This window comes from Molothrus ater, chromosome 5 (assembly GCF_012460135.2).
Source record: "Molothrus ater isolate BHLD 08-10-18 breed brown headed cowbird chromosome 5, BPBGC_Mater_1.1, whole genome shotgun sequence".
NCBI classification, from domain to species: Eukaryota; Metazoa; Chordata; class Aves; order Passeriformes; family Icteridae; genus Molothrus; species Molothrus ater.
The window spans coordinates 45,939,224-45,955,677 of NC_050482.2; the positions used below are offsets into that span (position 1 = coordinate 45,939,224).

The 16,454-nt window shown below is 38.4% G+C and overlaps 1 protein-coding gene across 1 annotated transcript in view; it reads right to left on the minus strand.

Moving 5' to 3' along the window:
• Window positions 1-14,390: 14,390 nt before the first annotated feature.
• ANKS1B (ankyrin repeat and sterile alpha motif domain containing 1B) overlaps window positions 14,391-16,454 on the minus strand; it is a 417,422-nt gene continuing 415,358 nt past the window's right edge. Inside the window, 1 exon segment of the mRNA XM_036400345.2 lies at window positions 14,391-16,316. Within this exon segment, the coding sequence (XP_036256238.1) occupies window positions 16,206-16,316 (111 nt within the window). The 3' untranslated portion in view covers window positions 14,391-16,205.

The window sequence follows — 16,454 nt, forward strand, 5'->3', positions numbered from 1 at the left end:
TTTGAATTCCTGAGTCAGTTTTTTCATACCTGGGAGGGAGGGGGATGGCTGCATCTTCTATTGGGTTTTCTTTTTCAGTCTAAACATAATGCTGCTTTACAAACTGCATCAAAAGTGCTTTGAGAGGTGAGCAAGAGTATTAAATATGGTTGTAGAAGAAAAAGGAAACAGAGGGAAAACGAAGTCTTGGAATATGTCTGCAGAGTTCAGGACAGTATTGCTTCTGGTGTCCAGTTTGTAGAGAGCCCATCAGTACCCCATGAGTAGCTGAGGATCAAAGGAGCAGGAAGCTTCTCTTAGCCAGTGTCCCTCTATCCCAGAGACTGTGCTCTCCTTACTGCTTAGGACCCTGTCAGGCTGAACTTAGAGACCCAACGAGGGTAAAAGGCACAGGAAAAATATTTCCCATGAGGAACCAGGGCAGAAAGTTCTCTTCTCTGAGAACACTAATGAAATTATGATGATAAGAAAAAAAACGGATCATCACAGTTTAATGCAGAAAGCAAATGGTGCATGAGCAGACTTCAGAGACAATTGCAATTTTAAAGTGACTAGGAAGCAAATAGGAAAGAAACTTGAAGAAATGTGAGATAAATATGACATTCTTGGATGTTCTGGAAGAATGACAGCACAGAATTGCTTGTTGCTGGAACTGAGGAAGCTGTTCTTCACAGAAGGTGATGTTGGGATGGTTGCATTCACATATGTAGAAGTCTGGAGCTGGCTGTAAGTATTTGAAACTAAGGTGGAAGAGGAATAGTGATGAAAATGTCTGAAGAGCCAATAGATCTGATTTACAGGAAACATATGTAAAAATTAAAGTGAAAAATCATTGAAATAGGAGCCAGGGAAGCAACTATTGTATTTGTGGAGTGCCCCGATGAAGGAAGGAAGGAAGGAATGAATCTGATTCCATGTTCTCAGAAGGCTAACTTATTATTTTAAGATACTATATTATATAAAGAATACTATACTAATTAACTAAAGAATACAGAAAGGATACTTACTGAAGGCTAACAAGATAATGAAGACTTGTGACTCCTTCCAGAGCCACGACACAGCTTGGCCCCAACTGGCAAGAGCCAATACAACCCACAGCAGAAACCAATAAAACAACCACCTGTTGGTAAACAATCTCCAAACACATTCCAAAGGAGCAAAAGACAGGAGAAGCAAATCAGATAATTATTGTTTTCCTTTTTCTCTGAGGCTTCTCAGCTTCCTGGGAGAAAAAGCCTGAGCGAAGGGACTTTTCCAGAAAATGTGAATGCCACAAGCTTCTTCAATTTAAAATATTTAAGAAGATGGTTTACTGTAATAAAAAAATAAGTCTTGTTGTATGATCAGATTTGGCTGTTCTCGTCAATGTTACATGTAATGTAAAGGAAAAAAAAGAGAATTTGGCTAAAAGCAATTTTTATGTAGATTGAATATTAGTGTTCTCATTATCTTTTTTAATGTCAGATCAAAATGAATCAGTATATGTTCAAATTCAACTAATGAGCATTGCTAATTTTATCTACTTCTATAACTGAAATTATAATATGCTTTTGTGAAAACAATTTGTATACTTCCTATTAACCATGCCTATCAGCTTCTGTAGAAGTTTTGAGTCTCTTCACTTTGTCAATTAAACCTACAGCTCCTTCACATATCACTTTTCTCTCTTTCCTTGGGAATTGTACCCATGTGTGATACAGCTGCTCTAGAGGATGCTTTTTATTGCCTTAAAGTGTACCATTCCTCCACTACAGTGTTCTTCCCCTCTCTTATTCTTATCTTACACAGTTTGAAATAGAATTGTGCACTGAGTGCCTGAGGTTTTTTCAAATAGATCTCTTGTAGTGCTGGAAGGGGATGGGTAGAACTGAAACTGGTAACCTGTTGCCAGTAGAGGACTATCCCCCACCCCAAAATTATTTTGCCTCCTTTTGAAAATTGTGCAGTGAAACTTCTCATTACAGAATGCCGTGCAAATCGCTGCTTTGCAGGGGTTTTTACAACTTTTAAATTCAGTGAAGTCTCTATATGGAGTCCAATTCCCTGGGTTTTATCTAGCCACAACAGAATCTGTCCAAATCACTGCTCTCCCAAAGTGTTTTGAGTGTTTTGCAGAAGCTGATGCCCTTGCAGGTTTCTGGGGAAAGCCAGGCTCAGAGACTCTGAGTGATTTCCTCTGCCCTCCTGGAACAGGACATCACAGGGAGGCTGCTTGCCCTCATCTCCAAGAAGGTGCTAAATCTAGAATGGCAGCAGGGCACAGAGAATTCAGGTATGGTTTTGCAATTGCTAGTAGAACTCAGCCTCCTTTTGAGCTCTTTGGTTGCCCTTTCTCCTTCATAGCAAGTTCAGGTTCCATGGCAATGCCCAGGAGTGGAAAAATCAGCCTTGGGGCTGTATTTGCCTCTGGTAGGACACTTGAGCTCTCAGTTGTATTTGTCCACCTTGTGCTTTCCTTCTTCTTGTGTCTACTATGAAGGCACAAATTTATTTGGGTTCATAGATAGTGATGGTGATGCCCAAGAGCTCTGAGGACCTGGGGCACCTAATTTCTGTCATGATTGCAAGAAAAGTAGAAGCGAAATGACCTTTACTGTTTGGAGGACAGGGAGAGTGCCAGATTCTCTGAATACTTCCAGTATGAAGTGTCTTATTTTTCATTTTCTGTGCTCAATTTCACTTTGTTCTTTCAAGCTAGGAATGGGGCACAGCTACTGGCTCTGCCAATGTGCAGTAAGATGTTAAGCTGAGGCTTGTTTGTGGCTGGAACTCTGCAATAGATTGACAGTGAATTGATTGTGTTTTTCAGCCCTTCCAAAGCTTCCGTGCTGCTATCCATGTCTATGATGGTGTTGATGTGAGCTTTTTTTTTTGGGAGGTGGGGGCCAGTGGGTTTGGAGCAGAGATGCTGGCTTCTCTTGGGTTTTAAGAGGCTGTTCTTCCAGATTAATTCACTAGCCTTCCTCTAGGAGGGTTTTTTATGAGAAACCTTGCAACCAGATTTAATAGAGGCCTAGGCTGAGAGTATTAGGGTACATCCTAAAGGAGTACAAAGGAGTCAGATTTTCAGTCTGCACGTGTCATTGACAGCTTCATCACTTCCTATATCATCTCCTACAGTTGCACTTGAGGGATATACCATAACTGAGTGATAATTGGACTAGAATTATTTAAGTTGCCTCTGTGTGTTTGTTCAGGAGGATGAGAAAGCTAAAGTATCTTGTAAGTGTTTCAATAGGCAGTTTCTCTCTTGGGCCCTGACTGTTTACAGAACAAATTATCTTCCTGAGCTTGTTTCCATTTAACAAACCATATGTTGTACATAGGAGAAGTGCTCTGAGAATGGTTAGATTCATGTCCTTCAGGCTAGAGAGGATTCTCGTTCTGTACTCAAGAGGCATCCTCTGAGTACTACTTTGGATGATGCAATTAGATTCCATGTGTTTATCTGGTATTTTTAATCTCTTACTGTATTAGCTTCCTTCAATTTACTTGTGTCTCTGATTTATTTTTAGTTTTGTTCATGTTTCTCTAATAATGTATTCAAAACTCAGATGAGTTTTGAAAATCATGATGTTTAACTCAAAATGGGGCAAAGACAAATTTACACATTCAAACTCCTCAAAAGTAAATATGATGCTCCTTAGGTAAAGCATGTGTTATTTCTAATGCATAAAGCACGTGAAGTATGTTTGATATTTAAAATACCTTTTATTTTACTTTTCTAAAGCATTAGACTCTTCTAATTCTTCTCTGCAACTGTATAGAAATATAATTTCCATATAACTTTTCTGTAGTACTTTCTAGCACATGGTAGCAGTGTTTTATTTCTAAAAATCATATTATTTGCCTGCCATATCCTCCAAAGATAGTAATAACTGTTCATATTCCTCTTCCTCATTAGTGTCAATATTTGGGTTGATAAGCCTTTGTAGCCTGCTGGTTCAAACTCTTACTTCAGTGCTAAGAAATCTTAGTCTTGACACATTTTGAGAGCAAGTTTTCCTGTCCCGGAGTAACAATAAAAACATTTCTTTTTGTGCTTCCCAGTTATAACCACTTAAATTCCTCCTTTAAATTAATATTGTCATCAGTACTGGCTGTTGTTTATAAGCCCCTTGGCAGAAGTAGTGTAGGGGAAAAAAGATTAAAGAAAGCCTGAGAAATATACTTCTGGTTTAATAGCCCTGAAATAATACCTGAGAGGAAAAGCATATTTTTCATTTCAGGCTTGGAAATGCTTAGAGTCTTTCTAGTAGAGAAGAGATGAATGAACAGACTATAAGCATAGGCCAGTGGAAATTTGTCTCTAAATGCAGATCAAACATTTTGATCCAAAGACTCCAGCCTGAAGCCAATAATCATGTCTTGATGGTTGAGCATGCAGCTGTAGATGTAAGTAAGGTAAGATACTTAAGGAAGCTGGTAGCTCCTGATTTTTTCAGTGTATTTGCACAATTTCTTAAAAGGTGCTGTGAATTTTATTTAAATCGGTACAGGATAGCAATATAGGTTTATATTTCCAGCTGAGATCTTGGAGAGAATGTGTGGTCTTAACAATATGTGCCTTAAATTTCAGAACTAGGAAATAGGAAGAGAAACAGTTTCAAAGAGTTTGAAAAGAAGAAATGTTGCCCAAATTTTACCTCTATTTGAGTATATGTTTAACAAGAGCATGAAAAAAGGTCACCTGAATGTGCCTGATTTCTCAAAATATTTAAAAAGATGTTTTAATGTCTTGCAGATGTTGCACTCTCAATTTATCAAACAAAGAGTTATAGTTTTTCTACTTCAAAAATTATAGAGCAGCTACTAATTAAAAAAAAATAATTCTACAGTATCAAGGATTCAGCTATTAAGTTGTTGTTTTGAGTTAGCAGCTCTTTTTTTATCGTCTGGAGCACTGGGTTTGAGGGAGATCTTACAGGTACACATTCATTCAAAGAAATGGTTCAGGGGCCAAGCTGAATTTGTGGAAGATTGTTTTTCACGGTGAAATTGTATCAGTGAATACCTGCCTGAGATAGGTACAATTCAACTGAACTTCATGTGACCTGGAATTTTCTTCACAGCGTATCTTGATCATTTAAATTTGGTTAAAAATATATTAAACACAGTAGGTGGCAATAACTGATAAGGCTACCAGTTTGACTGTTTAATCTCTTTTTCCCAGAAATATCTTTGTTGAAAGGGTTAAACTTTTGTTAGCTCTAGAAAAAGAAGTCTATTCCTTGAGCTCTACTTTTCCTCTTAAGCTTCTCCCAGGTGTGAGCTTTTTACACATTGCGGTTTCTCAAACTCCTGTACTACTCCTTACATCTCATTTTTAGTCCTTAATTAATTATGTCAACCTTCCTTCAAATGAGGGGTTCCAGTGTTCAGGGTTCTAGTACTGGTAGTGTTAGGGGAAGACTTGCTGCAGCAAAGTTGGACTTCACTGTTCTTTTTTTTTTTATCACAGAGTGACTCTGTGGAACGGAACATTTTCTCAGTTTGTTTTCTGGATCTCTCTGGTTTCTTCAGCATGTAATAGCAAAAAAAAGAGTGATCTTTAACAAGCTGTTACATTTATGTGTTATATATCATAAAGCTATTTTTTTGCTAAAATACAAATTTAGGAAATTAAGATCATATTCTCTGAAAATGATGATATTTTCTATAGTTATTTTTATTTTGCATATAAATTACATCTCCTCCTTTTCAAAAATTAAACCACAGTGCTTCCAGCTCATGCAATTTGTCCATCCATTTTGCTTTACTTATTTTGCTCTTTATTTGGGTTCTATGATGAGTTAGACATTACTTTAGGATTGTTATGTATCTGCCCATGTGTTTGTTTTGTTTCTCATTTGGAAAATGAGAATTTGATCACAGTGAATACTTTGAGCAGTTAGCAGCAAATACCAGAGGCCTTAACTTTGTAAGAAAGAGTATATCATACTTTAGATATTTCAGCTGGAATTAATACCTATGATAGGAAGCGAGGGGCTTGGAACTTGAGTGTCTTCTGTTTAGAATGTGTTTTTAACTACATTTGAGTTCTAGCAAGATGTTTTTTCTATTGAAACTGAGATTTTTTTTTTGTTATATTTCTAAATGGACTGTTCATTGCTGCTGCTTTCCTTGAAGGGAAAAAGAGGAATGTTCATAAACCCAATCAGAATGTCAAAGTGAGAACAGCTGAGTTAGGTATTGTAACCCAAGGACTTGGTCCAAGGGGAGGACTGCAAAAATTCTTCCCCTAAAGAAGTGAAGACAAGACTTGAGCAACCACTGTCAGAGATCAGTGGCACAGATAATCCAGCAGCAGTGGCACACTCAAGGTCTAGCTGTAGTGGTGGTGTTTCTGTGGTGACTGGCAGAAGCAGCACTTTTTTTAGCAGTGAAGCACTTTTCACTTACCATTTGAAATGCAAGGTTTGCTCTTGCAGATTCCTGGACTTTTCTTTTTCATTCTCCAAGCTGATTTTAGAGGCTGTGTTGAATAGGATGTTCAAATAATTCTGGCATTTCCTTAAGGACGTAGTAGAGTTTGAAAACTGGGTACCTTAATCCATCCTTCCTTTTCAGAGTTGTTTTTTTCCCGACAAATTCTTGTTACACTAAACAAATGAAGCCATATAGCAAACATTTCAGTAATCAGGCCAACATGAAGTACTCATAAATTATCACCAAGCAGCTCTAAATCTGTCATAAACTCTTAACTGACTGGCTCACAGAAATGTTTATGTAATTGAGAGGAACTATAGAAAGGAAGTTAAGTCTCCTTTTACAAGTTAAATCAACTACAGCGAGATGAAAAACACCCACACATTTGGCTTTGGATCAGCAGAGATGTTCTTCAAAAGCAAACCTTTATGAAATCTTTATTTTGAAACCAATGTCAATGTGTAAAAAATTATGAGTTTTCCAGGTGTCATTGATTGCACTCTGCTTGAATATTCCTTGTACAACAGGGTATCACCTTGATCAGGGGGTTACAGATTTGGAATCATTCCAGCAAATAAATTTTGACGTGGTTGGGAGCACAGATGTAATGTAGGATGTGTAAAAGCTGGAAAGCTTTGAAAGGGGGCCAAGAAGTCACAGTTCCACAGATGTGAAAAAAGCCACCACACCACCAAACCCGCTGCATGAGATGTTATCTCACACGACATCCCTTTAAAAAAGGTGTAGAAGCTGCAGTGCAACACAGACAAATATATTAAGAGATGATGTTTATAATATTTTAGAGTGTGAATTATGAAGTATAAGAGCAACTGATAAGGGGTTTTAAAGCAAGACGTGAAATACCAATAAGAAAAGCAAATGAGGGATTAATATTAAACCTATGTAATTAACAAAAAGAAGCTTATTCCATTGATTGCAGTGACACAGTTTTGAAATATGATTCAGTTTGGGGATTATGATTTCAGTTTGGAAATATGGCATTGGAAATTGATAATCTTAACAGAACAGGTAACAAGGATGCATTTATTCAAACTAAAGAATTTTGAATCACCAAGTCCAAATGATTTATAGCCATTTGTCTGCAATAGATAAGATGAAGAGTCCTTTGAATCACCCCTGGTAAAATTCGTCACACTTAAAAAAAAGTGAAATTCCAAAAGGTTGTGAATTGTTGCAGTTCTGTTGTTTTTAAAGAAGTGATCAAGGCAACTACTAACCTGAAGTCATTCCTGAGGAAAATAGTGGAATGACAGATTTGAGGTTACATGGAAAAATAGATTCTACTCATAGCAGCATAGGATTTTTCTAGGCATTACTGACTGCTGTGGTTTTTTGAGAGACTGGTTTTGGCAAATGTTACTGACAGATTTCTAATTGTTTTGCTTATGAATTTTTTTGCTTACAGTTTTTATTTTGTTCTTAACATGTCATTATCAATACATGAACTTTGGATTTCTTGAAGGATTTTGATTTATTATCACACCATATTTTGATCTAAAACAAACTTGTAAAATCATATACAACAAAGTAATTAGCTCTTAATTCCTACATCTCTATGCAATATGGAATGTAAACAAACATCTCAGGTAAACATTCTGTTTCTGCTTAAATGCTTCCAGATGTTCTGTGTGTTTCAAATGTTATGGGTTATTATAAAGCTGAGATGTTTATTTCCTTTCTTTACATGTCTCACCTAAAAATAGGGAACTTCAGAAACCGTCTGATAATGTTCCTTGCCTCAGGTCTGCAGAAGTCTGCTCTAGAGAAGGGATTGTAATGAAACACTAGGATTCAGAGTTTTTGTTGGTCATCTGCAGATCAGGAAGAATTTCATTCTTGTACTGTGTAATTTGATGTTTAATTCTTTTCACCTTCCTGTGAGATTTGCTTTAGGATGTGCAGTATTGAACACAGCTGATCTGTACCTTCAGGTGCAATAGATACTCATATTTTTGTTTCCTTTCAGATTGCATCATGCCAGGGCTAGACTTCTGGCTGGGAAAGAGATATCCCCAGAGTATTGGGCAGGAATTGGCAGAATTCCTGCCAATCAACAGATTGGCAGGAATATTTTCCCCCATATTTTTCTTTGTCTATGGAGCAGGCTGTATGTATCATGAGCTGCAATTACTTAGGTACATCTCTCTAAAGGGCTTTCTTGCCACATCAGAGGCTGGGGATAATGTTGGCACTGTAATAGCTTCTTTTCCCTAGTACTTTAACAACCAATTGAATTTTCCAGGTTTTTGAGGTACTTAGCTTAGTTAACTCTCCATGTTTTATGTAAGTATAACTGAGAAATGGCTGTGACAGAGAGATGGCCATGGTGACTGCGTAATGGCTGTGACTACGTAATGGCTGTGACAGAGAGATGGCCATGGTGAATGATCTAATATCTTTTTATACTAACTTCCACTCCTGCACAGCATTCCCAGACACTTGTATGTTTCAGTAGATTCACTCAATTGCAATGCAGAATTATTCACTTAATCCATCACTGATACTTTTATAGACTTACATAGTGTCTGGGGGGTAAATTGAAGAAAAGAATATTAGTCTTTGCAACATTAACTCAAGAAAGAAGTAGTGCTAGCCTCAACTATATTCATTAGGATATTTTTGCTTAGGACATGCCCAAGCCTGACATTCTGTAGCCTCACAATTATCACTATCCAATAATCACAAATGGAAGAATGCAGACTGCACTGCATCTAATGTGGTTTCTAAATTAGTGTGGTCTATTTCTTTTTTTCCTCATGGTGTCACTATAGGATAGAGTTAATGCTCATTGGGTATTCTTGATACTGGAACATATTTCCATTTCCTTTGTCTCACCGGCTTTCTGATTTTCTTTTATATGTTTAGAAAATATGATTACAAATATACTGCCTTCAAATTTGAACACATTCTGTCAGGCACTGGCCTGTCCTTAACACTGAGCATGAATTTTTCTTTTTCTTTTCCTTTTTTTTCCCCTAAGGATTTAATATTAGAATTAATTTAGCTTTATATAAGGGTGTGGAGAATTCGAGCAGTTCTAATGACTTGAAAGTAGGAAATGCCATGTTTAAAAATACAAAAAGGCATATATCTTACAGTCAAGGGAGCTTATGAAGTTACCCTTGTGACTGAATTCTTCATCACACATAGAAACTCTATGAATTGCATTGTCATTGTTGGTAGAGACCACAGTGGGCCCAACCAGTGGGCCCAGCTCAAGCAGGGTCATCCAAAGGCATGTGACACAGGCCTGCATCCAGGCAGTTCTTGAATATTTCCAGTAAGCTTCATCTTTCCTTATGTTGTTGTAATGTGTTTTGAATTCAGCTTTTATGATTGCTAGAAAAAGCAGTTTTTCTATCCAAGCTCAGTGGCAAGAGAAGACAGGAGAGAGAGAAAGAGAGAGAATTTGGTTTAATTCACATACTGATAGCATGGATGGCATTTTTGTCTGCCTAGTTGTCACCACTTCACCCAGACCCACATTCTTGAATATATCTGACCTCCTGACTTCCACAGAAGGAAGAAAGATGTGGCACTCTATAAAGGTTAAGTAGGATTGAAGAGAAATTTGCTTGTGGTCTTTACAAGAGCAGGACCCAGCTGGAGATGCTCTTCCCTATTCATGCAGTTGGAGCACAGCCTTCCTGAGAGGCAAGGGCTATAGGCCATTTCTCTGCTTTCCCTCTTCTGCCTCTTCAGCCGGACAGTGGTGTTTGGGCTGGTTGCACTCAGGCTTGTAATGAGGGTGAGGGTGACTGTCTAGTCAGTAGGAACGAAATCATCCACCAGTTCCACAAAATCTACACCCAGTGCTTCACTTGTGGCCAGCCTCTGTCTAGCTCAGGTTATCAAGTGTGAAAGTTAACTAGAACCAGCACATGGTTAACCAGAATCACTGTGACTGGACAGCAGTAAAGTCAGTTTGCTGATTTAGCAAAGAAGTTGTTTCACCTAAAGAAGCCAAAGAACACTGAACAATTGCAGAACTTTTCAGTAGAAGCCTAAGAATTATCCCCCTGTGATTTCCAGTGGGCTAAAATCCTGCCAGGATTTCCAGCCAGTTAAGAGTCCCTTTTTCTCCCACTCTCTTCAGATGATTTTTAAACATGTGATAACAAATATCCCTCTTCTTACATAAATGCCCACATCTAAATATTGTCTCTAATCCCTATGCCATGTCTCTTACTTATGTGTTTGTCAGTGCCACGCAGTTCCTTCCTGGAGGCAATTGTTCTTTGGGCTGGTACTTTGGAGATAGTTAACTTACTCTTTCTGGATGGTTGTCTTGTTGACATCTTAGACACCATCTTCCAGTGAAGTGTGAAGCAGGCCAGCTGGACAGCACATATTGAAAGAAATCTAGAGCAAAATTAGAGTTCTGCATGTGGCACAAACTGCCTGTTTTAATCTAGAATGGGAGATAAACTATTCCACATTTGTATGTGCATTAGTTGTCTAGCATCTGCTTCTTTTCCAAAGGACAGACAAAATCTTCACAACCTGATGATTCCCTTGCCAATGGTTACCATTTTATGACCATGCCAGTTTTTGATACTGAGATATTGATTTTAAACTGCAAGGCATGAGTACCTTGTGGCTCTGCAAGAGAAGCAGCCTCTCACAAACTTCCTGGTGGAATACCAGCCCCAGAGATGCTGAGTGTGTCTTCCTGCCAGCTGTAGGCAGTGGCTTTTCTGGCTTTTAATAAACACCAGGCCAGTTTGGAGGGGTCACTGCATCCAGTCTCAAATGCAATGTCAACATCTGCTTTAGGAAACCCTCTAACTCCACAAACACAGACGTTCCTTGTTCTTTGTCAGGACTTTGTGCAGTTTTAAGCCTTGTCCCAGCAGCAGCTTTTTTACTGTGCAGATGTGGTGGTGCATCCCCCTCTCACACTGGCCCAGACTATGACTTCAGAAATGCTTGTTAGGCCTTGGCCTTGATGAATGACAGCTCAGCCAAGCTCCTTGAGCTTATCAGAAACACTGTGTGCTCCCAGGAACTTATTTTGGCTAATGAGCTCCTGTATTTTAGTGAACAGTCTTGGAAACCTATTTTTCTTGCCTTCCTAAGAATGCACGTGTAACACCGCTTTTACAATTGAACTTTTACAGAAAGTTACTGACCTGAATTGTGGCCAGGATGGAAAATTGCTGTGACAAAACACTCTTGAAACCCTGGAAAAAGTGGTTCTAAGTGAGACCCTCTGAGCTCTACTGGACTACAGAGGGCTGCAGCCAGGAATTTACTCTGAGCTGGACACTCCCCCGAGAGAGAAAATTCTGAAGTTCACTCTTTTTGTAGGACCACTGCCAAAAGCCAATGATGGAGCCTGCGTTGATACCCCCACTCCTCAAAGCCCAACTCTTCACCCTTCAGAATGATGCTAAAGGCATCCAACATGAGTACTTCACTGATCCTGAGAGGAATTTTTCACAGGTGTGTGCCCACACTCCTTTAATGTGTGTCTGCCAAGCGTGAATATAGTATTGCAAATCAAACAGCTGCTTCCCTTCTCCCCAATCCCCTCCAGTGAGAAAGGGACAAAAAGGCAGAGATTATGGGTTGAGATAACAATTTACTAGAGAAAAAGCAATGAGAGAAGGAAAACAAACAGTAACAGCAAACAGTACTCATAACAACAGTGTGTAAAAGAGGTGATTTACATACAGAAAGGTGCTCACCACCCCCACCCAGCTCCACATGGGCACCAAGACAAAATGGTGGATGTTACCACAGCCCAGCAGCTACACACTCTTCCAGAAACAAAGGTGTGGCAGATGCTCCCGCAGCTGGTGTCCTCCTTCCCCAAGCCCAAGCCAATGAGAAACAAGGATGCACAAACCTCCCACCCAGATTGTCTGCATGACACTGACTGCACTGACTGCCCTGCTCCATGTCCACACCCCAGGGGTTGTGGGCACGGCTTTGCTCCTCCAGAAAAGAGGAACAAAATGGTGCCATTTCTGCTGCAGGCTCACCTTCTCTTCCACCTGGAACCATGTTCCCCCATGATGACGTGGATGGTTTAGAAGAGCAGCCCAGCCACACCCACACACCTGTAGGCTCTGCCCCTCTCAGCAATGGTGAGAGAATGAACTGTTCCTTGCCAAAACCGGGACACACATGCTCTGTGAGTGCTGATCTCCATAATTCGTAAGTACATTAGATTCCTACATAAGGTAGGCCTGTGTATTACTGTTGTGCTCATTGTAATTTCTAAAGAAACTTAACTTGTTTAAATTAGGCTGTCAGTAAAGTGCTGTTAAAAACTTGAGGCCTAAGCCATTAATCAGGTCTGGCAAACACATCAACTCTGAACTTTGTGGCTCAGCAGGAGGGTCCCCCTCATTCCCTTTTATCCTTACGCTTTTCCATCCTTAACTTTTTCCTATCCCCATCCTCCTTTGAGTTTGATTGATTTTAGGTTTTAGTCCAATTTTTCTCTGTGTGCTTCAACTATGTAGTTAACAAATAAACTTCATTGCACTTTCATGTTTTTATTAAACCTGCTTTAGCCGATACCTTTGCCAGTGATTCTTTGAGCAACACAAAACACCCATTCACAGCATATTAGAGACCTCACTACTCACATAATTCTCAAGACCCTTTGTCGCCCACATCTCATTTGGATTTCAATTTTCTTTACCTTCTCATGTCAAATGCAATCTACTTCTGTATCAGCTCTCTTCTTTTGCCTGTTCTCCACCTTCCCACTCTAAGTCAGCCATTGGAATTAACTATTGGTTTTCCAGCATCCAAATGCTCCAGCTTTTTCATATGCCCTCGCTGACCTGCCTCTGCTTCCCTTTTACCCTAGAGGTCAAGAACAGCAATTTTCCTGACTTTGTGATCTTATGGAGGTCTCTGGTTTTTCCCTGCCTTCACTCTTAAGACTGACCATTATCCCCTTAATGCCTATGCACTTCCAGAATACCAGGAACTGAAATGAGAAGTCATCTTAACCAAAAAAGACAAAAGATCAAGTGGTATCTCCTTTGAATTAGTGCAAGTTTGTAGAAGTCCTTTTGGATCTGAAGAAAGGAGTGCTGAACCACTGTCCCCTGCTAAGGAGACCCCATGGACTTCTCTCCAACTGGCTTACACTAGAATTGGTGAGTAGACAGATATGTTTCCTTCTAAAAATCCCAGGTTTCTGCAAATACAGAAGTGCCTGATGTGCGTTAATTATTATCTTTCCTTCCAGTTTAAATCTGCCTGCTGTGGGGGCTTCAGTTGTTCACTGCCTGTGTCCCAAAACCTTCACACTCAATTCTCTGCACTACCAGTCTTTCATCTGTCTCATCTTTCATCTGTCTCATCTTTCATCAGTCCTGCTAGTTATCGTCAGTCCCTCTTGCCCCAATTATCTCCCCCAAATGAGTTCAGCTGCTTCCTGTGCCACCTTACCTGCCTGACATCTCTTTGATGAACCTAGATCAAATTCTTCCTGCAAGGTGGCAGTTCTTCCTGTTGTTTCACACCTTTCCTTTACATCTGCTCAGAGTTTTTGCTGCAGCTCCTGTCTCATCCTTTAATTTTAGGGGTCACTCAGCTGCATAAGAGGTGCCCCAGTTTTAATACCCTGAAAACTTGGCCCATTTGTACTTTATGTGCCTCAAGTGAATGTGTTTTAACATAACTCCCGCACAAATCTTTACAGGGTGTGATTAAATATGGGAAGTCAGCAGTTGAGTAGAGCATGGAAGAACCAGTTAATTGAGGACTTCAAAGTGTGATGTTTTTACCATCTGTAAACAAAATCTGTATTGCAAACCAAAATTCTCTCCACAGCAATTCCTAGGTTTCCTTGGTACTAGATCCAAAGCCCAGTGAAATCAGTGAAACAGGGTGGGGATCTTTCACTGATTTAGTATCCTTTGCATCAGGCCCCTGATTCCCCTTAGCAATGATAAAATGATACACAAAGCTGGGACTGTACAACTTCCTTTTATTTTGTGTGCTTTTATAGGATATAAATAAATGACAAAATTACAAAATTTATAACTGGAAGCCCAAGCATATTTACATAAGTATTTGTTGCAGTGAGGCTACTATTTACTGTTCTCCTATACAATTTTCCTTTTGGTACCATATTTTTAGTGTTATTTTTTTTTTTTACCGTCAGTTGACTAAGTACATATCAACAGTGAATAAGCAAAAATATGTACAAGGAACTATTTTGTTCAAGTAAATTGAATACTGTATTAAAAGGATGTCATCACTCAGCGCTATGATTAGGTTTAACTAAACCATATACAGTTATCAGTTTTAAACCAAGTTCAATTATCCATTTTTTGGAATATACCAACTGATGATTCTAACTGAAAAACCTCAGCTGGATATGAAATAATAATTAAAAAAACATTAAGACAACCACACAATTTATCAATATCTCTATAATGAACTTCAAAATGATTCACAATTTGACTGGAAAGAACAATATACGTTAAAATGTCATTTTTCTCCTATAATGATATTTTTACTGTTATAATTTCAGTTCTACATAAATATACATCATGGTATTATACAAATACTCCACAGACATTAAAAAAATTAAAACACTTTAAAGAAAAAGTAAGTAAATCTCATTTAACCAAATATTAAGCAAATGCTTAATTATTTTGTTTCATGAAAACATTTTTATTACTTTGGAATTTTTTTCTTTTTCTTGCTGTTTTTATTTAGAAAATGTTTTGCAGTAGAATTTTATCAACACTCTTCCAAACAAGCTTTCTGTGACAGAAATCTTGATAGCAAAATCCATGGTTTTGACTTTTTTTAGAACCACTGAGATTATTTTTTTAAAAATACTATCAGAATTCATGGCTATAGCAATGTTGAACTGCATAAACTATATGTAGGTGTAGTAGAATGACCATTCCACTTTCATTCCAGACTGATCACACAGAACATCCAGTGCACTGATGCTACAACTCTTATAATTTTCATAATGCTGCAATAGCAGTCATTTACTTAACTTTAAAATAAACAATATTTCTCATAATTAATCTGGCTTCCTTCCATAAATAGTCATATGTTTTCCTATAGTACTTCTCTTCCATAAAAATATCTAATAAATGTTTTCTGTGCATTATTAATACCTTTTTCTAACCATTCATAAAACTCTGATCCTTTGCTACAATGCAAGAGGTTCTTATTTCTGTAGAGGATCAAAGGACATCAATGATTACATATAAAATCAGTGCACACAGAAATCAGGGTGCCTAATTTCTTGTCACTTTAATGAATTCTTTATTCAACACAGTAATTATTAATGAATTCAGTGGTTTCACAAATAATCTATTTATTAATTCTGGTTCTATTTCAATTAAAAACTGCCAAGATTTAAATAAAAAACCCAATCAAATACTCTACTCGTAGGCAGCATTAGTATTAGTTTAGAGACATTTTGTGTTTTTTTTCCTTTAAAAAGTAGAATTCTAAAACAAGAAATCAAAGAAAGCACTGTGGCAGAGTCACAAGGGAGAACTGCACGAAAAATAAGGTTTCTCACTCCTCTTGTGGACTTTAATTTTAAAAGTCTTCATATAGAATCATTCTTCAGTCAGTGCTGCAGGAAGAAGAACATCACCAGAAATGACTGTCAGCCTTTTTTGTTAGTTACAAGGCCACTCATACAGTGCAGTCTTCCTCTCTGCTGGATTGAAACGTTGCCATAAAGGAAAGGCTGTGCTGTGACTGCTTGGCGTGCAAGGCACAACAAGGAACAGGGGGACAGTTTTGTATCAGAAAATTGTAGTTTCATACTTGGTATTAATGCCTCTTTTGGCCTCTTGTCCAGGTTCAACAATCCAGGGTAGATTCGCAAGAGTCTTTTGTTCGGATGGATCTATCTGCTTTAAGACAAATGCAAACATACAGACGGGTTACCATCTCCGTGCACGGCAGCTTGAGCAGAGGGTTTTTCTTTAAACTAACAGGGCAAATCCCGAATTGACAAAGTCGTACAGCAGCAAGTATGGTGGTGTCTACAC